We start from the raw sequence: 26,388 nt of genomic DNA, 5'->3' as shown, positions 1-26,388 counted from the left end.
AGAAAGAAAGAGAGAAAGAAAGAGAGAAAGAAAGAAAGAAAGAAAGAAAGAAAGAAAGAAAGAAAGAAAGAAAGAAAGACGGTGTAGAATAAAAAGGAAGACGAAAGCGCACGACAAGTGGAAATTAAAAAAGAGGCTCAATGACAAATTAAAGCATAGAGAAAAGGCATTACAATGCATGGCGGCAGACGTGAAATGAATTCACAGTGAAATGTATTAATGCAGAATCAAACATATCTAACCAACGCAGGCCTGAAACTTTGCTCCGGCAGGGCTGCTGTGCTTTATTCCTTCAGCAGTTCGGGGTCGCTCCACTCTTATTTTAATTCACCTCATGTCCCTTCCCCTCACTCCATTTCCACCCCTCGTTTGTCAGACCCTCTGTCAATTAATGCGAGGCATTGTTTCTTTCTGTCTTCCTCACTCCAGCTCCCTTCTCTGTCACTCTTTCGCAGCTTGATGAAGATGGAGGGTGGTCATTTAAGACTAATTAGCTCGCCTAAACAGACAAATAACCAGGTGCAGCACACACATTTTCTTTCTTTCGCAAGTGCTGATGCATGTGCAAACATATCCACATGCTAAAGAAGCAAGAAAACGTGTGTTGCACTCTCTCTCAAGCAAACATCCTAAAAAGCAATAAAGCCTAAAACAATGCTAACTCAGTTTTCCTGACATACATCAAAATGTATTCACAAACACTTGCTTTTTATCTGATAAATTGTCAAAATAAAAGCAATAAAAGCAAGAAAATGCTCTTGTTTTCTGTTGTAAAGACACTCACAATCGTGCTGCAGCGCTTCTAAAAACAATACTTTATGGCAGCCTCTTCATCTGCTCATCTAGTAGCTGTATTTACAGCTAAATGCAATGAAGGCATCTCACACACATATATACACACACACACACACTTCCAAACAGCAATATTACATGGCAGGCTATTCACTTGGCTCATACCAAGGATGTAATGATAGCAATTTTTTTCATAACCAGCAAAAATCGCACTATTAAACATGAAGTATTAGATAATATCAAGTCCAAATTTTTATCCTCACTTTCACTGAAGACTGTGCAGCAGATTTGTTTAACATCACTAAAACAAAACTGAGATACAGTAATTACTTTTTTATTACAAATCGGAATCAGACATTTGTCATTCCACTCGATCGAGCCAACATTGGCTTTCAATGGGGAAAAATGGACGTGTGAGGCATCCAGTTATGTTACAATATTACAATATAGACAATCAATATTACACTGTTAAAGCAATCAATACTGGTTGTCTATGCAGTGCCCTTATCCTGAGATGACTCAAACGTTACATTTAATCACATTCAACACAAGCATGTATGAACAGGTTTATTATCTGCACTCCAGAAGGACTGCTTTATTGTGCTGTGGTATAAATGCAGATGACAGTTAAGGCTGTCATAGTCTGTCAATATAATATCTGCACACTATTGGATTTTTGTTTTAAAATGAGCATTGACCAGTCACCCAGCATCTCTATGATGGATTTGATACAGTTTGTTTAATGGCCTTAAAGATTTGGTTCTCTGTACTATGCCGATTGTCTTTGGGAACATGTTATTTATCAGTTCACTGCAGTAGAAAAAGTTCCATTGTCTTCTCCTGTGGGTTAAAAGCTGCTTCACAGGCATTTCTTTTCCTGCCAAGAACAGAAACAAACTGGCAAGAAAACACTGAAGTAAAGATGCTGTACAAAATATCATGGGTTCAATCCAAAATGTAGTTATCTGTCCTCAAAAGCCCTCGTCAATCCAATTCTATTGCCGACATCCAATACAAGTTAAGTTAGTAAATCATGGCCTGTCACTCTCATTTGAAATATAATACATGAGTTTCCCACAACCCACTGTAGTTCAGCATGTGCCTGACATCCTATATCAGAAGGAAAGCATGCAAACACAGTCTACTACTGAGCTGTATTAAGTGTGTACTGTATTAAGTAACTTGTGTTGGTTTGCTGGAGGGTATAGATTTTGATGTCAACATCATGAGCCAAATCATTTTATTGGACCGGCCAGTTAGCTGGGAGTGGCTTAACTTTTGTTGTTTGCCAAGTATGCTCAACATTCCTTTAATTTTCCACCAGCGTCTGTAGTGGGATTTTTTTTAGATCATTGCAGCCAAAAATGCCTGACTTTGCAGCAACTGTTCTTAAAAACTGTGACACAATTGACACTATTTTGCTGTTTATAATGAAGAGTGTGAGTGGACCCTGAGTTGAGGTTGTTTTAGTCACGTGTTCTTGCTAAAGTTCTTTAAGATATTTTTTGGAGATCGCTTTCTTAAGATGATAACAGAGACAACCAAGGATCAGAAAATGGGTAAATAAAACTGCATCAATTCCAAAAAGTGCATACACAGCACCAAATCTCATTTAGAGCCTCTAAACATGCTTATGCTCTTTTCACATTTTTTTCACAATAAAAGTGTGTGCAAAAAAGACACATTTATAGCGATCAACTTTTGATAAAACAATCTCACTTCAAGGTCAATTTACTGGCTGTTCTGAGGCTGTTCGATCTTATCAAAAAATCTTTATCAGTAGATTAATTAATGATGTCAATTCCATTTTTATACTGAGAGCTTTTGAGACTCCTAGTCTATGTTGGCTCAAAAATTAAATATTTTTAGATTTAATTCAACCTTGGAAGAAGCAGTTGACAAAGACAGCATAGTGTCCGAGGTGAAGAATGAACTTTGAAACTTCTGAGGCATTAAATTACACCTGACCCCATTCAATAATGTAATTACCAGAGCATTAATGAAAGCAGTTGGTCAGCAGCCACGCGTCTGTGCAGAAAAAACAAGTAGTAGGAAGGTTCAGATTAAAACAACCAGTGTTTACTGTGTTCCCAAAAAGCTCCATAAATCAAATAGTAAGTCTAAGGTAATAAAGGTTACACATGGTTCAAGTTAGGTATAAGTTTAGAAATTGTTTGCTAGGATTTGAATTAATGGAGCTTGATGGGGCGGTGCACAGACTCAGTGTATGCACTGCCTTTGGGGGAAAGTAATTGTTTCCTAGATGTGAACATGCTTGACTTGTCAACCGTTTTCTGCGTTTTAGAGGAAGTATCGGGACTGGACAGAACTGGATAGAACTGGATAGGTCTGCAAAAAATTACATGGTGAAACAGTGGGATATGTTTTAATTATTGTGATTTCCTGGCGAGGCACATCTGAAAGTTTGGACTTAACACACCTGACACATGTGCACACTCAGATGGCCCCACATTAAAGGGGAGAGCACGTTATCCTTGTGCCATGTCATCTAAATAGGGACACAATCTCTCACTGTCTCTTCAGCACACACACGCACACACACACCACCACACACACCCACACCACACACACCACACACACACACCCACACACACACACACACACACACACACACACACACAAGCGTGAGCCTGGGGGTATAATTACATCACTTTAGGATCTAAAAGACTCCTGTCCACCAATCTAACAAAATGTGCAATGTCCCTTGACGGAAACATGCTCACTACGCACACACTAGCTGAATCCACGCTGCCAGTGACAAACACACACTCGATGCACAAAGGAAAGATCGTTTACAGCTAAATTATGGACAAATTGAACCTTGAGAGAAGAGAAGTTCAAAGGCAGAGCTGGAGTGGAATGCAGAGGCGGTCTCCCTGTCTCACAAAAACACTCACGCTTATGCCTTTCAAACAAACAAGAGTCTCGTACACAAGCATCTCCCCTTCTCTCTCTCTCTCTCTCTCTCAAACACACACACAGGGCCTCCTAGACAAAATATATCTTGCGTGTATCTCACATTTTGTCTATTGCATACACAATCAAGTAGACACAGACAGAATGGCCTCTATTGTGCAGGAATTCAGTAATGCAGGAAGACAGATGAATAGGTATTTGTATAATGTTTCTGTGCAATGTTTTTTCCTTGTGCAAGCGTATGAGTGTCTTTGTCGATGCCTCAGACATCAAATTTTTTGAATACGGGGGCGTATTTTTGTATTCATCTGTGAATGAGTGCGTGTGTGTGTGCGTCTGCGCGCACGCCAGTGCATTCATTCTGATTATAGATTGTGGTATTCCGCCTCCTCACTGACACTTGTGTACGCACCCATTACCAACACACAGAGAGAGAGAGATAGACGCAAAAGAAGCAGTGAAAAGTGCCAGGATGCCTTCTCAGTCAAAAAAAATACCTTGTCAGGCTTGCTGTAGAAAAGCGAGAGATATGACACAACAATCAAAGCAATATCTAGAGAAGGTGGAGGGAGAAGAGCAGCAGAGGACGAAGAAACAGTATCAGTGTAACAGTGAAGGGGGAGTGTGAGGAACAGAGGAGAGGAAGAGGAGGAAAGGTGGGAGGACATATGGAAAAGAGGAAAATAAATGTTGAGATGGTTTTGTGTAAAGTTTGAGGTGGTAAGTTCAGACTTGTAACTGCAGCTCCTCTTTACAAAAGGCAGTTTGAGTTTGGAAACTTAGCCTGCTAGTATCAGCGTATACCATTCAATAAGTAACAAAAGATTGCAGAAATGCCAAAGAAATTATTGAAGTTCCTGGTAGACCAGACCAGACTCTAAAGGTCTAAATCATATAGTCTAACCCGATTGGGTAGAGTATGGTTGTATTGAGTCTCTGGTCTGTGCATCAATATGTCTTATACTCCACACTAGCTGTCAGCTCTGATCACAAACTGTCTTGTAATCATCAAAGGTGGGAAATGTGTGTCCCAGTTTTACAGTACATACTGTCTAAAGTATGCACAATACACTCTTGTAGTACGCCATTTTCTCTGTTGGAGAAGTCAGGCTGTTTAATATTGACTAGAAATTATACAATAGCTGCACCATCAGACATCAATCCAACTGCAACTTTACTATGCTTATTCTTCACCAAGAGAAAGGTAGTCATTTATGTGCTCCTGCAGCACTTACTCCTCCATTAAGACTTTTTATTTTTCATATTATATTTATATTTATTTTTCATTCCATTTCCTTTGTGCATTACATTGTGTACTGCACCAACATCACAAAAGGTTTTTTAAATAGATATACGGGCTTTTGAGTACATTTATTTTGTCACTTCCAGTGTAAACACACTATATACTCAAATGCTTCTTCTTCGTGTTTAGTATGGTATAACAGTATGGATTTGGTGCACAGCTTGTTTTCTGAGATTAGTTGTAAGGCAGGAAAACATTACATGAACCTGTACTGTTGCAGCTTATTAACTGTTGGAGCATCCAGCTGCAGCCAGTGTTGAGGTGAGGTTCTTTCACTATTAGGGTCCATTATTTCTCTAGATCTCGAATTTGAAGTAAATTAGAAACAGTATTGCCATTTTAACAAATTAACTTTTCAGTTTATTGTAAAATGTCATCTTGTCTTGTCCAACTAACAATAATCTTTATTAAAAAAATATGTTATATTTTAGCATTAAATAAAAATGTGATTGTATCATCAGATTTTTTAAGTCACATGTGACGTTATTGCTATTGGCCCCATGTTTTTTACATGGGTGCTAATCAAAGCAAATGCAGAAAGGATTTGACTTAATGCTTGGCTGTGTGCTGGCCTTTGCAAATGTGATTTAATTACTTCAAAGCTCTCCTTTAAGCTCGTTATCATTTTGTCTTTAGCCTCTACAAATAGATGAAAGGATGGAGCAAGTGAAACAGACGGATGTGAATAGTGACAAGACAGCAGGATATAAGAGGGCAGATGGAGGGAACAAGGATGGAGAAGGACAAGTTCATGAAGGGACAAAGAAAAGATGAAGTGTGAGGCAAAGGTGAGGTAAAGGACGGGGGGGTGAATGAATGAATAGACAGATGTCAAGGATGGGGAAAGGGGAGAAGAGAGGATGAATGTGAATGAGAGGGGTGAATGACAACGATGAGATGGAGAGGGGGGGTGAGAGGAATGAGACTGGAGAAGATGGAGGGCAGGAGAGGGGGAGAGAAGGAGTGATGGGAGTGACAGAGTGAACAGCAGACACAGAGGGAGAAACTGACAGGGCTGAAAGGACGGTGGAGGGAAAGAGGGAGACGAAACAGGAGGCAATGGCGCGAGGAAGAAAGAGAAAGAGTGGATGGAGAGATGGACAGAGGTGGAAAGATGGATGCAGTGAGTCAGCTGAGGACAGACAGATGAAGGGGAGAGCCTGAGGGAGGAATGAAGGATGAGATGGATGGATGTGTAGAAAGAGAGGATGGATTAAGGAGAGAGAAGAGAGAGGGGACTTTGATACCTGAAGGTGTGAGAGTGTGCGTTACATTGACCCTCACTACAGGCAGCATCCTATTAGTAACAGTTAGATCAAACCGCATAGCAAGCAGTGACACACACAGACACACAGACACACACACAAAATCAAAGTGAGGGAATCTGTTCCTGAGAGCATCTAATTGAGGGGAAAACAAGGCTAAGAGCCCATTTGCAGGTGGGACTAACATGCAATCTGTATCTGGGTATCTGATCACAGCACTTTGCATTCACACCTGGTATTAAGCATTTTGGTTATCTCAATTCTGCCTGCACTGTGGTCAGCTCTTACAGAGTACAGTCCCGAGTAAAGACCAACAAGTCCCAGGTCAAGAAAAAAAAATATATAATATATACAGTAAATTTACAAAATTAAATATTAATTACTTAATATAATTAAGGCAAAATTATAATGAAATTAAAAAGTTTAAAGTGACAAAAACAATTCAAAGATTTCAATGAGATCTATGGACACCTATCATCAAAGGACTATCAGAGAACTCGCAATGCTCTGTGAGAATGGGGGCCATATCATAAACCATTTACACTGCCTATTAAAGCAACAGGACCCCTCTTTGGCCCTTGAAGGACAAATAAAGACACAAGAGTTAATGTTAGTGATGAAACACTCTCCCAAATGGATTACAATGCAATCAGCTACTTCCTAAACCTTATATATATCAGAGCTGGATTTGACAGGGACAGGAATAAGCTAGGGGGACAAGACATCCAAAATACAGACTGCATGGTTATAACAGGTATAAATGAGGTAGAAGAGCCTGGAGCCACGCTAGCAGCTCTGTGAAGCTGTTATGCTCATTGTAAGAAAACCAAATATTAAGGTGGCCAAACTTTACAATCTTTACAATGATACAATGCAGTTTCTGATCTTTAGCAGTCAAGGTGAAGTAAATATAAAAAATGAAAATGAATGCTATGGGTGTGTTTGTCATGCTAATATGCTCACAGTGAGAAAGTTAAAACGGCTGATGTTTAGCAGGTGTAACGTTTACAATGTTCAACCTCTTACTTTATCGTGTTTGTATGTAAACATTTGATTGCATGCAAATCAGCAGCGAACACAGAGTACTTCTAGAGCTGATGGGAATGTCATTAGGTTTTGTAGATTGGTCAGAAGTATTGGACAATGTCAAATGAATGATGACATGTCAGCCTGTGGAGAACATGAATATCTGCACTTAATTTAATGGCATGTTAAAACATTTTACCAGAGTGAAGTGCATTAACTGGTGACACTAGAGGAAAAGCCAGGGGATCACCAAAGTCATTAAGATTCATTATACGGGATCCATGGCAACCACTTCATGTTATTTGATTTAAAACGGTGAGAAAGAAGGAGTAAGAAGAACAAGGCTAAGAAAATGCAATACACTACCTATGCATTCACAGCAAGGGGTCAGAGGGAGAGTCTAATACAAATACCAAAATAAAGGGCTAAGAGAATGAAACAGAGAATGGGTGAAGAAGGAAGAGGAGAGAGGAATGAGACTGGAGAAGATGGAGGGCAGGAGAGGGGGAGAGAAGGAGTGATGGGAGTGACAGAGTGAACGGCAGACACACAGAGGGAGAAACTGACAGAGAATGGGTGAAGAATGAACGACAAGTTAAGGGAGTGCTGGAGAGCCTGAATGGCTAATTTCAAATCCAGTTACTCAGACATACACTGACTTAAATGTTTGAATTTGGCTGCATGTGCAGCACAGGAAAGAAAATAAATTAGAAATACGAAGAGAGAATGAAGATAAAAGATAAAGAAGCCAAGGCTCAACTGCAGCCAGGTTGGAAACAGAGAAAGTTAACAAATCAAATGGGGAATGAGGGGAGTGATTGATGAAAAAGGAATTAGGCAAGAGAGATGAAACTGCTGAAAAATGGTGTGGTAAGGCGGAGAGCTGGGGAATGAACGGCAAGTTTAAAAGGGGAGTTTCACAACTTGGTATGAAGAATACCTCGCTGACAAGTCTATTAGTAAAACAGTCGATTTCAAACACACAAAAACAAGGATGAATGTGCTCACAAACCTTAGAGATTGGGAGTGCAGCCGAATGAAACGGAAAAGCTGAAAGACTAATGGACATAATGTTCAAATACAGTAAAACCCTAATACGGTTCCCACTTTTGTCACTCACACTCAAATGTAATACTTGTAAAGAGTACATTTCCCCTACAATTTAGATGGATGCACATGGAGTCTCTGTTGGAAAGACTTGTTCTTTTTCCAGGCGTGAAACTCTTCAGCTGTGGTTGCTTGGAACTGAACCTCAACCTATAATGAAAGCTGTGCAAATGAAAAGTGTTGCTCATGACAGCTGAAACTTTCAGCATGTGCCGTTTCATGCAGGACGCTGCCCAGATTCAAGTAATTACTGCTCTCCTGCCAATTCAAATGACCCCAATTTCCCAAAACATCAAATCTCCTCGGTGATATGAGTTTTTCTCTGCAGGACAAAGAGGATATGACAAACTGGTGCAGGACTGGAGTGGAGTGGTTCTGTAATACATGAGAATGACTTTCTATCAACTTATTGGCACTGCAGGGTAAGTGTGCGCTTGAGTGTGTGTGTCAATGCAGGTAAAAAACTGTCTCACTATGAAAAGAAAGGTGCATAAAAGAGAAGGAGGAGAGATATAAAAGAACAAAAGGATGGTAGGCAAAGGTTGTGGTGGCACAAAGGCAGAATATAAAGAAACATCTATTGATGCGCAGCGTGCAGTCAAGATCTTCCCCATCTCATTTTGTTCTCACAAATAATGCAGCACGACATCCCTGGAGAGTTGCAACAGGGTGAAAATATTGGTATGATATTACCTGAGTCCTTTAGTGTCCCTTATCTCCCATTTTAACACTTTTTCATTTTTAAATATATTAGATATGACATCACATTCAACAGCAGTAATAGAAAAGGAGGGCAATTCTAGAAGGTTTACATTGTAGATATATCTGCTCCGTACACTTGAAATACATGATTTATGATAGTTAAATATCCCATCTTCTTCCTACATCATTGCTTCCTAAAAGCAACCACGGTATTTTAATTTTTCATAGAGTAAGATAAATGTAAAGAAACAGGCATTTATAGAGAAAATTCAACACACTATTCCACTTATCTACAGCTGCAAGCAAAGACAGACAAGAAGATGACTAGCTGTGTAAAGCTCAAAATATAATATAAAAAATAAGAATAAAAGAATTGACTTTGCAAATGATTTGAGGTAGAAAATTGATTAAATGCATTTCAGAAGGCCCCAATGATACGCTGTGTTTTTATGAGAGGCGTGTATACCTTTGTTTGTACACTCCTCACTGCACCTGCACACCAACACATATGTTCACAGTTATTGAGGCTGCTTAAAACTTGGGTGGAGCTATGTTGGGAAATGGCTAAGGTCCTTCATGGACTCATTGTGGAATCATAAAGGTGAAATATGTCCTGCCATAACAGAAAAAACAAAAAAAAACAAAGCTATCATGAGAGTCAGAAGGTTTATACATGCTCACACAATCCTTGAAATTTGTCTAATCAGCCAAAGTAAGTGACCTGTGTGGGTGCACTGAGAGTGGCAAGGGGCTTTAATCCATAAACAATTTAGTTAATAACATGTTTCCTTAATTGAGTTCAACCCAGAGCACACTGAGCTACCACTGCCACCTCTGAGCCCAGACCAAGCATTCAGCAAGTGGGTGAAAGCACAACTCAGGTGAAAAATGAATGGCAGGTGTACGTCGTCATTTAAATCAGAAGACATGGAAAAACTACAGACTACAACTACAAAGAAAGAATTAAATCAAAATTTATAAATAATCATTATTATAATAAATCAGATTAGCAACATTTCTAGGACAAGCATAATTATTTAAGACCTTAACTGACAGGATATATTTTTTATAAGCAGACAGTTTTTCTCAAAATAACACACATTAATGGTTTGGGAAAACAAAATCCACTTTTTGTTGACACTTGATGATCGCTGGGACTTCAGTGTTTACTGATGTTTTTTTCCACTTACCCAGAGCCGATTTAGCTCACTGTGGTATAATGCAAATTAAGCAAGTTGAACAAAGAGCCCCTTTGTGTACAAGAAAAAAAACTAAAGAAAAACAAAGACTTAAAGACAGAAAAGATGAAAGAAGCCAAATGATCAAAGCAGCGAAAGAATACAGCTAACAAAGTTGTCAGTCATGTTTGGTTGCTATAGGAACAGGTGAAATCATTTTGCTTCCTTGCAACAGTCCCCCCTGCACACCACTTTGTGTATTAGCTGCACTGATTTGTTAGTCTGTCAGCTTAATTCATTAATTGGGTTTATTATGCTGGAAATCCAATATAAATTAGTATAATTGTAGTTTTCTGTGTTGTCTACGCGTCAGAGCTGAACAAAGATTTACAGGTCTGGGTGTGACTGAAGGACCTATACACCCACACCCATGTGGTTCTTCTGTGTTTGTCTGGTGTGTGTATTATTTGAGACCCATCTGTGTTGTTTCAGCCGAGCAAATCTCACAGGTCATCAGTGGAGCGGAATGCTATTTATATCTTTCATTATCCTCTCTCTCTTTCTCGCCACTCTCCTTCATTCCCATTGTCTCTCGCCCTCTCTCACTCTGACCTCATCTTTCGGCTTTTCTCTTCACTGATTCCACCTGTTCGGGCTCTCTTCTCTTGCCGCTCTCTCACACACTTTAAAAACCACCCGCGCTCTTTTTGACTCTGGCTGCACCTCCCTCCATAGCTCAAACCTTCACTCTCTACTTCAGCAACTTTTCAGAGTGGTAACCATCTAACCTTGAAGATGCACACCTGTCTGCGGACAGAGGATACCAAACAAACACATGCTACGCTACTTACTCAGTTATTTCTTCGGTGACCGTGTGCTCAACCTGGAGTCGAGAGTTGACTTCAATGAAGTAGTGTTTGCCGTGTTTGTCCACCAGGAACTCCACAGTACCAGCGTTCTCGTAGCCCACCTGCAGCAAAACAACATGTCAAAAAAGCAATTTTAGAGCTCTGAACTAACATTATTAGTAATAATGTTTGTTGTGTAAACACTGGAGAAGGAGCACTCACTCATGTTAATGATCCATGAAAACAAAAGGACAAAAGAATTCACTGTCTGTTCTCCATTAAAATATGACTACATAAAATGAGGAAAGAATAAGCTTTGTGTTTTATTTGTATAGAGAGAGTAGGGCATTTTTCATCATTTTCTTGTAATGCAATAATTAGACCATTAATCAACAGGGATTTATTGAAAGCTCAGCATCATAAAAGCCCATTTTCCTCCACTATCTTTCAGCTACAACACTGCAATCAGAATCACAATCAGTGTCAGGTAAAACAATTACACAAGAATTTGTCTCAGTGTGCAGGGACAATAATATGTCCTCTAAACTATGACACACAGTGCAAACATGGTAGAAATACTGGGCCTTAATTTGCTCAGAAATTAGGTTTATATAACATATCGGCCAACATTTATTTTGATAGGATTAGTTACACCAACAAATTATCTATTTAAACTAAACGTAATCACTTTGTACATAGAATACATATATCCTCTAAATGCAGGCTCTTTTAACCCCTCGCTTTTGCCTCTGTGTAAAATGTAAAGCTGAAATTGGTACCTAAACACATGGCCTATCTACAGAAGTATTGGTATGGAATACAATGCAAAATGGAAGGGCTATATGACCAAGATTTAGAAATGAATTCTATGTCTTTGATTTTGGGACTTCCAACTGGCAACATAACTACTGTAGCTTGCAAAATGTTATGATATAATATTCTTACTTTAGCTGCTGGAAAATATTATATTATTACAGGGGACCAGAGAAGGGCCCTTCTGTTAAGTTATATTCGAGCTGGTTTGGTATACCTTACAAGTATTCTACGTACTGAAGCAGATCAGTTCACAAAGTCCGGCAGCCCTATGTTATTGTTATTATTTTATAGGCTGAATTTATGTAACATGTGATTTACCTGCAACATAGACTATTTCTTGTACCTTCCTGTATGCTTGTTGAACTGAACATGAAACTCTAAAAAAGTTGGGGTTTTTTTTTTTTTTTTTTAATAAATAATGAAAATGTCAATATACAAGACTGAAATGTAATCTACAGAACAGTAAAAATCACATAGCAGTGTAGACTGGACCTGTATGGTTCACAATATAGTGGCAGATGTAATACATAGGGGCCACCAGTTCAGTGGACCACAAGGAAGTAATGCTGACTCAAATAAGATGGAAAAATCTCTCGACAGCAAAGCCCAGCACCTGAAACCGCTTACTGTACATCTTTGAGGCACATGGATCATTACTGTTGTTCTTGACAGCCGGTTCAGAGATGACTCAGTTTGTAACAAGCTTTTAAAGAGCTACAAACAGCATCTTTGACTTCCAAAAGATGCTTTTCACTTCCTGGAACAGAAGTGTTCTCATTTTAAATCAGCACTGTGGTGTTCAAATGTAGCATTTAAAAACACAATGCACTGCTCTTTATACCTTTTAAAACAATTAAATGGCTACTTTTATTACTTACTCTTCATTTGCCAGACAATAACAAAGTATAATCCAATCTCTAGCATCCTCTTCAGACAGTTCCTTTTTAACTCAGTATATTCTTTTCAGTTTTAATTATACGTGTTCATTATGTGCAGATGACTGAACATTCCCATTTAGATTTGAATGTCCATTTTAATTATGGCTGTTACAATGGTTCATTATTTTCCCCCACACACTGCTGCTATGTCTTTGCAATGTTTTGGTGGAATTTGACTCAGTCTTATGTAGCACCCCTTTTTTTTTAAATTTAGACATCTAATCTAGTGTAATTATTATGCTTTGCTACAATTGGGCTGTTCTGTGTTTTTTATGTTCTTTAGTTGAACATGCCTGCATTCGGAGTAAAACATGATAATTGTGAGGGAGACCAACACCAGCGTTATCCATACTCATCCTTCAAAACTCCACTGTGGGCTGTCTCAGCTCCAGTTTAATTTTGCCCATTGGGAGCTGCAAGCAGAGTGTAATTGCTATATAAATGCTATATAAATAAAGTGTACTATTATTATCATTATAAATTTGAGACTAGGCAGGTTTTCACAAATTACACAGATGATTTGAGCAAAGCAATCTGATCGCAACCGTGTCCCAACCATTTTCACCAATTTAACCACAATCAGAACAGCTCAAGTTCCTCAGATCAGATCCAGCCACATCACTGATTACTCCTATAATCAAAGATTTGCCATATTATGAAACGTACCCAATTTTGAGGGAAGGAAATATTGGAAGAAAGCAACAGCCAAACATCAGAATGAAATTAGAGGGCTGCATGCAATCAAATGTCCAAAACACAGAACAGCAAATCTAATTATCACAGATGTGAGCAACCCAAGAAGTAAATCTGAAAAATATCCAAGACTATCTGATGAACTGCTGGTGACAGTTTTGTGATTTTGGTTTCTTCTACCCTCTTTGTGCAGTGTTGAGCATTTTGTGGAACTCAGGGGTGAACAAACCAAGAGAAGTGAATGACCCAAACCAATTTCTTCCATCTTTAACAGAAAAATGCATGTTTAGTCTTTAATTGTTAAACCAGCCAAGTGCCTTAAGGACAGCTTTGATTTCCAACATTTGTCAAGACAATCAAATGCACACAGGGATAAAGAGGGCTGGATTCCAGAGACAAAGATGGCCCTAAGCTAAAACTGCAGCTATTAGAATCTGGCATTCACTCATAAACAAAACAACCTAAACAAAATGCTCAAAAATGAACAATCCATCATGGATAATATACAGGTATGTAAACAAATTAGTAAAATAACACCTGTTCAGAGTGTGTCAGTGTCTAAATACGCTAATATCTAGTATAATTAAGTAAGATGTGAAGAAAATTCACCTCAAGAGGAAATTAGACACAGATCAGGAGCACAGTACACACACCCACATGAAACACACGTATTAATATTCACTGTAACCTTGTAAAACATCATCTTTGTAAAAATATTCAGAGACAATCAGTCAGTAGAGTTTTCTCTACAGAGAGAAATTAGTCCCATTTATGGCATCTGTAGCTCCTCTCAGGTTTTACCATAGAGACTCATTAAGGAATCTCTCACACACACACAACAAGATCAATAAACTAAACTGTATGAGAACATACATACTGGGATATGGGAGGGCACATACAAAGACATAAAACACAAAGCACCTAGACACTCAAGAGCTCTGTAGATTTGTTTGTTTATGCTGTTGGGATGATTAATACAGAACCCTTGGATCTCAGGAATCCGAAAACACAATCTCTCTCTCACAAATACACACACACACACACAAACAAAAGTGCAAATCCATATGCATGTGTACTATATACAAATGTATGTGTATGTCTATATGCAGTCCACATATAGAGTGACTGTATATGCTTATTGCTAGGCTACTCTTCTGTGCACACACATGCACTTGCACACAAAATGCTAATTTGCAGCTTGAGTCACCTTTCCCTTAACCTTCTCTGTGTGCAGCCAAATATTTCACTGTGCTTGCGTGTGTGTGCTTTCTTTACAGCCTCTGATGACAAATACATGTAGCTAGTACCCAAGGCCTCGCTGATACTGAACTGTAACAGTGAAAGACGTAGAAGACACTCTAGCCTTCACATGCACAAGGTCATAAAGGCAAGCACACTTCCATAGACTTTAAGCAAACGGAAATTCACACACACACACACCAAAATGTGTCACTCCATATTGCACTCACACACACACTGAGTCAGTGAGTGAAGTAGCAGCCAGTGTAACAGATTGAGTAGTCACTGTTTTATAAGGTCTGACAGTCAAGTCAATGGGCTGTACTAGCACAAGGAGAGGTTGCTGGGGTGTCGCATGCACGCATACTAACACACACGCACTCTTGTATTAGTAGTATAATAGTATTTTTAAAAAGCATCATGTGCACTCACACATTTAGCTGTGTGTGCGTTTGAGCTCAAACAATCCCAGCACTGATGAACGTACACTGGTGTATAGCTTTGAATAGGAAGTGACAGAGACAGATAGCTGGCACTGTACGACACAGAGAGAGCAAGAGAGTGAAACAAAATGCATTAAGAACAATTCATGAGTAGTGGGAGAAAAAAGTGGGGAGTATAAATGGACGGAGGAAGGAGGGGGAGTTAAAGAACGATTGATGGATGGATCAAATGAGGACAGAGGCAAGGAATCAGCGTGTTCGGATGGAGTGGAGAGAGGGAGAGAGAGGACAAAGACATATAGTACAGGGTGATAAAGAGTGGATTAGATGGAGTAATCAGGGTAGGGAAGAATAGCAGAGGTTCAGTGATTGAGGGACTGTCCCTCTTCCTGGCGTATCTCTCTCTCTCTCTCCAAGCACTTCAGCTTGAAATCATTTATGTGAAACATTATTACAGGATGTCAAAATTCAAATTCAATGAGTACCCTTGACTGTTTTTTTCCCCCCTTTTGCTCCTTAGCGCCTCGCTGTGCCAGAACATTTTTCAAAGAGTTCACAATAGTGGAAAACGTTGGGTGAAATAATTTATCAACAAGATGGAGCAAAGTAGAGGCGGCATAAAGACCCAGATTGCAAAAGAGTGGTCATTTTTTTCACCTTCGTTATTGAAAGTGCGCAGTGTGTGCTCTCCAAGCTGCCTGAGATCCTCAAGGCTAGTTACATTTTAGTGACTGCACACAAGACTACAACAGATTTCACTCATGTCTCCTGTCTGTAACAAGGTGAGGTACAGCAGGGACACAATCAAGGAATTGGGTGATTCAAGAAAAAACAAATGTGCTTGATCTTACAGATCCTGTTGTAGTCTCTGTTGTTGCTGATTGCAAAGTCAGAGGTGGGCAAACATTAAATCAATGAGTCTTTGCAATAATGAAAAGGAATGTATAGTGGCAGAGAGATGATGGGGGGGGGGGCTGGAAATGCTGCTGCTGACCACTGCATCCTTCATGGCCACATACTTGTCAAATAATTATTTCCAGGAGGATAATTATCACAAGACAAGTAGAGTCTCATGATGACTCAGTAGCTTTAGTTTACCCCAGCAGCGTACACAGTCTGAGCACATCTGAGGTGGAATGCACATCAGTGTGTCCCTGATATATGGTGGAATGGGATGTTTGTGGAATTATTTTATGGCAAAATCTCCAATGTTTAGTTTAGTTTAGTCTGCAAGACACTGCAGAGGAGACCTTCCAGCAGTCAAGGAATTCCAGCTTTTCTGAGAGCAAAGAGGATCTTGGCTGTAACTGTTGGTGCGTATCTGTGCAGGTCATAATAGAAGGCCCTTCCCTTGTGACTTCGCTGTACCTCTCAGCAATTTGATATCTTCTTTTGTACCTTTACACATATATATATATATTTTTAGTTGAATCTCACATTTTGCCTTTTCTACATGTATTTTCATTTATGACTGTAACTTAGGACCATGATCACATGGTGTGGAACACAAACAGAATATACAGTAATAACAACAGCAAATGACAGAGCTAAAGTAAAACAAATGTTACTTAAACAAATAAAGACGTTCTTCAAAAAAGCCACTCTAGTACATGTACCACTGGTGGTATGTGAGCTGCCTCTAGGGGTAAGCAGAAGAAAAAATAAAAAATAAAAAAAATAATATATAACATATATTATATTATTTTTTTAATTTTAATTTTTAGAGTTCGATATATATATCAAAATACTAAAATATTACATTTTGAATTAAAATACTTAAACTATAAGATTGCAATAGATGGATAGCTCTAACAGTTAGCAATAAATAATGGTATTAGGTACAGTTTATAGCTGAATATGGTCAGCCTATGCTACCGTTTAACATTAATCATAATGGTGGTGCTTGGGGAGCCTACTTTTTTCCAAGGTGGTAAAAAGTTTGAAAAACAGTGCTGTAATTAATTATGCTTATATTCTTAGATTCAAACAAAATATGATACTAGTCTCCCAAACGATTGTCATTAGACAGGCTGCGGACCCTCCGGTTTCTATCCAGCCCTTTATATCTTCCAGTTAGGAATTCTGGTGGTGTTAACTCTAAAATGACAAACAGCCTGACTGTACTTTAGGCTTTCATACAACACATGACAACAAAGTTTAAATGTAGTCTAAACTACATTCAACTACAAATTCTACATAAATATCCCACAACATCATACTTCTGAGGCCACTTTTGCATGAACTGATCTTTCAGCCTCTGTTCACATTCTTAGGTATTTGTCATGTTTGCATACATATTGTAAGTTTGTGTGAGAGCAAAGGGACAAAGTGCAGAGAGTTTCCGAGTGTTGGTACGTCAAGTTCATTGCCGAGGGGTACTTTACAATTCTCTTTTGTAACATGGAAAAGATTAAAGAAGGCAGTTTTGAGAAGTGCTCTTACTATCCTTTTGTTTGCATGAGTATTTTGTGTGTGCGTAGTCATGTTTTCTGCTGGCACTGCACATTGTCTAATCTTTATCTTCTTTGCCTAAGCAGAGTGATGTTGGGGATCTAAGTTGCACCGACTCTTGTAAGTGTCGGAACATTATCAGTATGATCCCTTTTGGCACTTAAAGCCTCAGTATGTTTGATTCAGCAATTTGTGATTAACCTTAATGTGTGCATACGGGTGACGAAGTGCCATGTTACTCCACTGTTACGTTGATGCAGCAGAATAAAGATGCCATAGATAATACCACGTTTCACCCCAATTTATTTCATAATACAACATGCAGTCACTGCAGTGCCTGCCTTTTGTGTGTCATAAAATACTACTTTTAAACACAAAAACCTTCATCCCTCAGAGTGTGCGCAGGTGTATCCAATACTTATTATTTGACAATTAATTAGTCAAGTTATTATTTGCATTTTTTATTTTTTTTTTTTCTTGTTCTTGCCAGCAAAATATTGGGTCAGGTTAGCTCTGATGAAGACTGCATGAGTGTAGAAATGTATTTATTCTGAGCCTCATCTTCATTTGAGGTTTCATTTTTGCAAGGACACACAGGCAAAGAAGAGAGATGAGGGCTGGTGCTAAGCATAACAATCATTTTAGTCTTTGAACTCAAAAGTACAGAAACAAGCGACTACATAGAAACCTGGCTTGGATTAGTCATGGAGAGAAGGAAAAAGACTCTTTCAAGATTTCTTTCACAGATTTTCAATTAAAGTTGAGCCCACAACACTGCTTTGAAAACAATTCTCTCCAAATACCACCATGCACACACAAACGCTCTCAATGGTCATGGGTCGGCACTCACACTACACTTACTCTTAGTCTAAAAAAGGAATAATGATTTCTTCTCAAGGTTGTTGCTGCCAGATTGTTGTCACCACATGCAAATCCTATGAGGACCAACAATATAGATGATTCACTGCACACCACACACAGAGTCAGTCCAGTCCCCTGCCATCTCTCCCCTTAATGCCCCACATCCACCAGCCAAAAAGCAGTGCATCCTGGGTCATGAAATGTCCAGGGGCACTCAGAGTAATGTGGTACATGGTCTTCGCCTTTATGTGTGGCATGCATCGCACAGCAGAGGGAACAAAACAAATCAATCGTACAATCGATGGTACTGACCTGTTAAATGGCTATGTCTGGTCACATCAGTGTGTGCTTTCATGTCTGTGTGTGTGTGGTGAAGTATGGCTTGTCAGTTTACTGCGGGGTGACATTGAGAATGCAGGTTTTAAAATACTTGTGGGGACATCGAAGAGATATTTGTGCCATGTAAGGGAGGTCTCACAAGAGAAACAAAATATGGGTTTGTTTTATGCAGTACACGTCCTCTCCCTTGATCGTTCGCACCATTTTTTGTCTTTTAAAAAGAGTTTGCACGTTGGGACATGTTCCTTCAGTATAATAAACATGGACACAGTTGTTTATTTAGCTTCAATCCCATACACCTACTCCTATAAAATACTCACTAGTGTACCAAATGTGTATTGATCCAAACAAATGCACTCTATACTCCTCTTTTAATCTTGGCAAACATATTTTTATACATTTCCTATGGAACGAATGGGCTTGGAGCCCATTGCCCAGACAGGAAAGCGAAGCCAGTATGGGTGTTTTCATGGTGATTTATTGATTTATTGACAAAAAGAAAAATATATAGACTTAAGCCAGCCATATCCTTTAAATTAAATCAATGAAACTACATAGTTTTTATGATGATATGGGTACTTTTATCACAGCTGATCTGGAGCTGTAAGACCACCCCCGTTGAGTCCAGGACAAGTCCAAGAGCTGAGGATGAGTTAAGTCCAAAAGCAAGCTCTCTTTCCAGTGTGGACAGGGGAATAATTATAGCAACAATAATGCTATACAGTACTCACATGCCCATATGTACATTGAAAAAGAGACTTCTTAACCTATCCTATAGGGAACTTGCAGGGTTGCTTTACAGCACTAAAGGGAAAGCTTCTGGCATTGCCATTGGGTGGAATGAGTAAAACACAGATGAGGTGGAAAAATCCCTACATCTTAATTTTCAGTGAAGCCCAAGGGACAACTGCACACAGTCACAATAGTAAGGAGGAGGAGGGGGAAGGAGTGCTGCTATCTTTATGACAGCAACAGAGTTTAGGGCAAATGTGGCCTTCAATTTGAAACATCACTGCCATGAAATAGAGGCTTATCATAAAGACATGTTTCTCTTTGTGTATAATACACAAGGGTATTACAATCTGAAAATGAAATGCTGTTTTAAAAGGTGATACAACAACTTTAGAGGCACACAGTCACATTACCCCTGCAGTTATTACATAACCAGATCCTTCAGTACATCTCACTCTTCCCTCCTCTCATCTAAACATCACCGCTGCTTCTTCTCTTTTAAATGCAGTTCTCTTCTTTCCTTTCTTCATTTCTTTCCTCTCTTGTGGGGATTGGAGTTAATCTGGTGCCAAGAGTTTGCTGTAATCTGATCCAATTCCCTTTTCAGACTCCAGACACACACAACTCTCATCCGATTCATTGCTGATACAACCACAGAATAACACAAACACACATGCACGCTCACAAATAGCTCAGCTCCATTTCGGCAGTGCCACCTCTCTAATCCTTTTGCTGCAGGGAGCTGCCAAAGCAGCGGTGCTCACCCACCCGAGCACACAACCAAAAATAAATAAAAAATAAAAAAAACATACACAGTAATGCACACAAAACTCAGCATGCATGTGCAAACCCACCTACACACACTCAGTCCCATATGCACCCACACGTTCATATTCATCCCAGCTGTAATGGAAAGGAGCTTGACCGGAATCCCTCCACACATTTACCAATTCATGTATTCATCCCTTCATTCCAGCTTTTCTTCAGGCTCTAAGTCCATCATTTATTTCTTTCTCCTTCAATCATGCCTGTCCATACTCTCAACTTCTACCGCCTGCCTCTGTAATTAAGATTCTGCTCATCGTCCCTCCTTCTCCACAACCCGTTTTCCACGGTTGCAGCCTCATTTTTATGCTAAATTTGCTCAACATGAGCAGGACAACATGTTTGTTTTCCCATTACAAATATGATGACCAAACATACTTCATGACGAGTATGTGGGATACAAAGGCTTTCACAGATCTGAATGGGAGTGATAAAACAATGAATTGATACTTATTTCTATTCTCATGGGAGAGGTTTTACTCAAGAGGGCCCTGTAATTGGACATTTTACTTATTATGTCATTAATTCTGCTGGAGTATTGAGTCGGGATAAGACTCCCTCCTGAATAGATGCTCAAATTACCCAATGTAAGTGTTTGCTGAGCCTGGTTAGGACCAGAACACCCAAGCTTTGCTAAAAACATGTTTGCAACTGTGGCCTTGTGGGATTCAATTCTGGGGATCTAGGCTCTTCTCTGTGGTTAAGCTGTCAAAAATAGTCTAAACATACAGCTGAAAAAAGAATTAAGTGTGCCAAAAGTAAAAGAACACTCATAATATGACTGAGATATAGTTAAGTTTTGTTGGAAGAAGTCCGAGTCGTCTGATATTACAGAATCTGACATGACTTTAAAATTAACAAGATTAAAAGTCTACAGCCAAGCCAGTAGCTGCGTTAGGGTGTACTTAGACACAACGATTCTTTGAGCTAAATGCTAACATCAGCATGCTAATATTCTCACAATGACATTGCTGATGTTTAGCGTGTTAACGTGTGTTAATTAGAAATAAATAAAGTGCAGCTGAGGTTGATGGAAACGTTTTATGAGTATGTAGACATGAACCACAGTATTGGTCAATTTATGCTGAGGGGGTATGAGTGTTTTTTAGTAAAATGTCTGGACAACTACTGCATTAATTGCCATTAAATTTGGTGAAAATGGCAGAATCATAGCAGAACTAGAGTAAAAGTCAAGTGATCACCAAAGGTCATTAGGATTCATCCTCCGCACACTATGAATATCTGTTCAAACTTCATGTCAATCCATCTGATAGTTCATATATTTCAGTCTGAACCAAAGCAGCAGCTCGATCGAATGAGCAACATTGCCTCTCTAGAGTCATGCTACAAGCATGGCTAATAATAAATTACTAACCTAAATTAATTACTACTTCCACCAGACTACCAATAAAAAAAAGGTACAAACCTATATTATATAAATAAAACAGTTGATGCTGAAGTGAGAGCTCTTCATTTCTGCTGCACCCTCCTTCTGTTCACTGCTCTCTGATCCTTTCCTTTTCTCCCTTCATCTTGTTCCCTCTCTTCCTCACAAGTCAAAAAGTAGCTCTTTACCCCACCGCCATCTCTCTGTATGTGGCAGTCATCCTTTGCTCCACTTTCATCACTTGCTTCCTCTTTCTTTACTTTTGTCAAGCTTCAGAGTTGCTACTAAGGATTGTTTTATATACAAAAAGAAAGTGTCAAGAGAGACTAATGGCTAAAAGGTCACAGATGGACAGATGGCATGATGAGGGAAGGTAGATGGTGAACACAGCAGTTGGCTGGACAACAGAGACAAAGTAAGAACTAGATGGAAGAAAAGAATGAGTTAAAGAGACAGATAAATAGAGAATGATCTACTGAAGAGCTATAAGCAAAATCAAAGCACCTGTGGATTTACAGCAAGAGAACCTAACAGGCCTGGGGATAAATAGTGACTGAAATGTGTGATGTAAGAGTGATGAAATGATGGGCCACAAGAAGCAGTAGATTTGAAAGGTTTGAAGCCGCACGCATACTCTACATGACACACGCAACTCATGACGCTAAACTGCAGACAAAGATCACAGCATGGAGCAACAATAGCCATTTAGAGACATGGAATACCTAACATTGTTGGCTTGATATACCTGTTCAAGTAATGGCTTTTTAGATGCATGCACACATTTTTTTCTGCAATCCTGAAATCTCATGTTTCTACAGTAGCCCAGAATGGACAAACTAAGCACTGGCTCTAGATAGGGCCTGTCACCACGCTTGGAAGGCGAGCGGGATTCAAATGGTTGCGATCTGGAACTTCACCGTTAGATGCCACTAAATCCTACCCACTGTACAGTTACAGTGTGACAGTGCATAGGCATAGAATTGCAAGACACTGAATGACAACTCTTGTTTAATTCCTATTTCATTTTCTTTATGTTTAAGAAATAATTAAGGTAGAAATATATTACACTACATTTAAGGCAAAGAAGGCATGTATTTTATCTCTCTTGTGAAATATTTAACTTTGTGTTGATGCAGCCTTCATCTTAATAGAGCAGCATACAATTCAGAGATTTGCTGTGTTACAGAAGTGTTAAAGAACTATTACAGGCTGACCCAATATGATTGAAGACATCCAGTAAAAGTGACTGGGGTTTCTTAATCAGACATGAAAGTTACATGTAGAAAAAAAATGCCATCACATTTTGTAACAAGGTGCATGTTTACCAGGGACTAAATAGGGACTAAATAGGGATGGAGGATTGGCACTGGCTTCATTGTTAATGCCACAGATGTGAACTGTGAGAGAACAAAAAGTGCATCAAAGAGCTAATAGAGCAACAGACAAAAAGCGTATGGCCATCAAAATGAATTTTAGATGCACTGACGGAGATTTCCAACAAACAATGTTGCATTATTTCTGTGCTTTCAAATAGCCATTTCTATGACAAACAAATCAGCTATTCTGTAGCTACAAACGAGATTTCGCAGTCATAAAACCTCAACAGTGATGTGGATACAAAAATATATATCGATCAGTCAATTTTTCTCACATTACTGCAAGATCCCGTGAACCGTATGAAAGCTGTAAGGCCATCAGCCCGCAGTGTAATGGGAGTTGTACATAGTCTGAAAGCAATGCAGCCATAAAGTGCGCACACAGAAGCTCGAGAGATGGAGAGAGAGAGAGAGAGAAAGGGGAAAGGCAATACAGACAGATTTTAAATCAATACAGCCACAGAAGACAACTAACAGGAATTTACAGTCCACGTGTGGACACACAGCATTGTGGGGTCATAAAATCTAATGTTTTCTATCAATTAAATAAAAAAAGAAGAAGACATTAAAGTGCTAAGCGCCGCCATAACTTGAGGTGTACTGAAAATAACGCTGCACGCTTCAGAGTTTCTGTGGGCTGCTTCGCTGTCAGCAAGGCAACACAAACTGTCACATTTTATGACGCCATGAAATAAATTGTATACGGTGAGAGTATGCGCGTGTGTATGTGTGGATGGTTTTCATATCTTATGCCACAGTTTTATTTTCTATACTTTTCTTTTACCTCCTTGCCCCCGTAACCTTTCCCTGTCCACCTGTGTTTCCTATCTCTATCACCTTCAAGTTTCTTCTCCCCGTTTCCTGCAGAAATCTCATGTCTTCAACTTTGGCCTTTAATGAAATGTCACTGACAGCCGACTTCCACATGTGGAAATGTTTGTTTCATATCGCTGCACCCAAGCCAAAAAGGTCGAAAATATTTTTCACATTTTTTTAATGCTTGGAAACTTCAATTCTATAGGGTATTATTATTTCAAAAAGGATCGACTAAACTACTGTAAGGAAAGGAAAGGATTTTATGCACTCTTTCAAATGACTTAAAGAACAAATAATACAAGTAACCAAATCAAAGCAAGAGACAAAACAAAAAAGCAAACACTTGCACGCAAAGTTTTCCAGCTACAAGACCCCTCTACCTTCCATCTCTCGTTCACGCTATCCTCCTCATCTCTCTCAGACCTCTGCGACATACGAGACCATAACGTTTTATAAGCATCTTTCTGATTCCCTGCCCATTTACTGTGCAAGCCTTGTCCCCAGCTCGGTCTGCTTGCCTCAGCCTCTATCCCTCAATCTATTCCTCCTCCACCTGCTCAATCTGCCACCTCTCCATTTCTAAATGAGTGGTGCTTTCATGCTGGTCTGACTGTGTAGGACCACTTTTCCTGGGGTCAAGTGCAACTATAGCTGCCCCCACATGTATATGTTTTATAGATAGATTTATGTCTTCCTTGTGTGTCTTNNNNCTGAGCAACAACCGCACATGAGTTCCTATGTGTGCAAGCACAAATGGCAAATAAAGTTCTTGAATCTTGAATCACAGTGTAAGGTTACGTATACGTTTATTACAGTAATCTCATTATGACGTCACGCTGCAGATACCCTTAACAACATACGCGCTAAAAAGCATTACAAACACTTTTTAGTAAACTGTAAGAACAATCTTTGGAAAAAAAACTGATCGACATTTTGTGGCATTAACATGCCGTTTTAGTGAGATACGATGAATGTAAACAACAACAATAACTATCTACAGAGGTTACCTTTGAAGGACATTATGAATTAGATTTTTGTCACTTGTTTTTCCCTTTACAGATATCCTACAGACCTTTTTCACAGCAGACATCTTTTACGGTTTGGACTGATCGCTCACTGTTACAACCAGTTTTAGGAGAGGAAATAATATAATAATCATAAGAAAGTACAGACGCCATTTCATTGTGTCTTTGAATATAATGCCTTTCTCATGCGGGAATGTTGAGGCGATTCAAATCAAGAGTGTGTCTGCATCATTCATCATGTAATCAAAAATCTGTGGTAAATCACATTTGGAAAGTAATCATTCCCAAGGGTTAGGGTTTTTTGCTGACCTTGAGACTTGCTGATAAAGTGAAACTTTTATATATATCCCATAAAGTGATGAGTGTGTGGTGAATTCAAGTAATCTCACATGCTCTGGGTCGAAATGAAAAGACTGTCTTATTCTGAAAGCCTCCCACTACTCCTCCATCTGACTGCAACCACTTTTCTTAAATCCCTCTTTTCACATCTTACTTGCACCCTGCTACATTTTAAGGCTTCCCCCTTCTCCACTGCTCCTCCCTGATCTCATATCCATCTTTTCACCTTGTTCACCCTCTCCTATTCTACGCTCATCTCTCTTCCAAATCTTTCTTGATATTGTAAAGGTATTATTTCTCATTTCTGAGTAAGTCAGCCAGTCATGACCCCCCACCCCCCTCTCTCTCTCCCACTTTGCTTTTATTTCTCTCAGTCCCCTCTGTCTCCCTTTCTGCCCTCGTTCACCCTTCACTCTGTCAGCAGTTAATGGAAGCATAATGAGCTTGTTGTCTATGAAATGATGAGAAGGAGGAGTGAATACAGCTGCTCAATGATCAAAGAGCACCGCACAACACACACAGCTGGACAAAAGGCAGGCACGTCCATGCCTATACACAGATAAAAGCAACACACACAGCCGCAAACAAAGATTAATGTTTGTCTATTCACAGAGGTGTGTCTACTGAATCCCACACACAAACACATTTCAAATCTATTCTCAGTGGAGATACACTATTAGTAACTTGGAGCCAAAATCAGGCCAAATGCTATTTATTTCTACCACCTATGCTCTCGCCGTGGCTTCCTCCACTCCAAGCAAACCTCCCTCCTACTGATGCCTCCCCCTCCATCTCGCTCCTTCCTACACCCCTCCCATAGCCCTCCTTTTTTCTCCCTCTTTCACTCCCTTTACTCCTTCCAAAAAGTAGTCAGGGCAGAAATGGGTTTACTACTTCATAAGACTGCTGTTGTGTGTGTGAGTCCGCACACTGTTTGTAGTGTGTGTGTG

General features: G+C 39.4%; 1 protein-coding gene across 2 annotated transcripts in view; it reads right to left on the bottom strand.

Annotated features, from left to right (window-relative positions):
* Positions 1–26,388, bottom strand: part of LOC118338182 (pyruvate carboxylase, mitochondrial-like) — a 314,296-nt gene that overhangs the window by 245,321 nt on the left and 42,587 nt on the right. For both annotated transcript variants that reach the window (XM_035675438.1, XM_035675439.1), the window contains exon 10: positions 11,162–11,280. In XM_035675438.1, the coding sequence (XP_035531331.1) occupies positions 11,162–11,280 (119 nt within the window). The remainder of the gene's footprint in view (positions 1–11,161; positions 11,281–26,388) is intronic.

This window comes from Morone saxatilis, unplaced genomic scaffold, assembly GCF_004916995.1.
Source record: "Morone saxatilis isolate NCDOM2014 unplaced genomic scaffold, NCSU_SB_2.0 Contig4, whole genome shotgun sequence".
NCBI classification, from domain to species: domain Eukaryota; kingdom Metazoa; phylum Chordata; class Actinopteri; family Moronidae; genus Morone; species Morone saxatilis.
The sequence above is the reverse complement of the archived record's forward strand: the minus strand, read 5'-3'. Positions and strand labels throughout refer to the sequence as shown.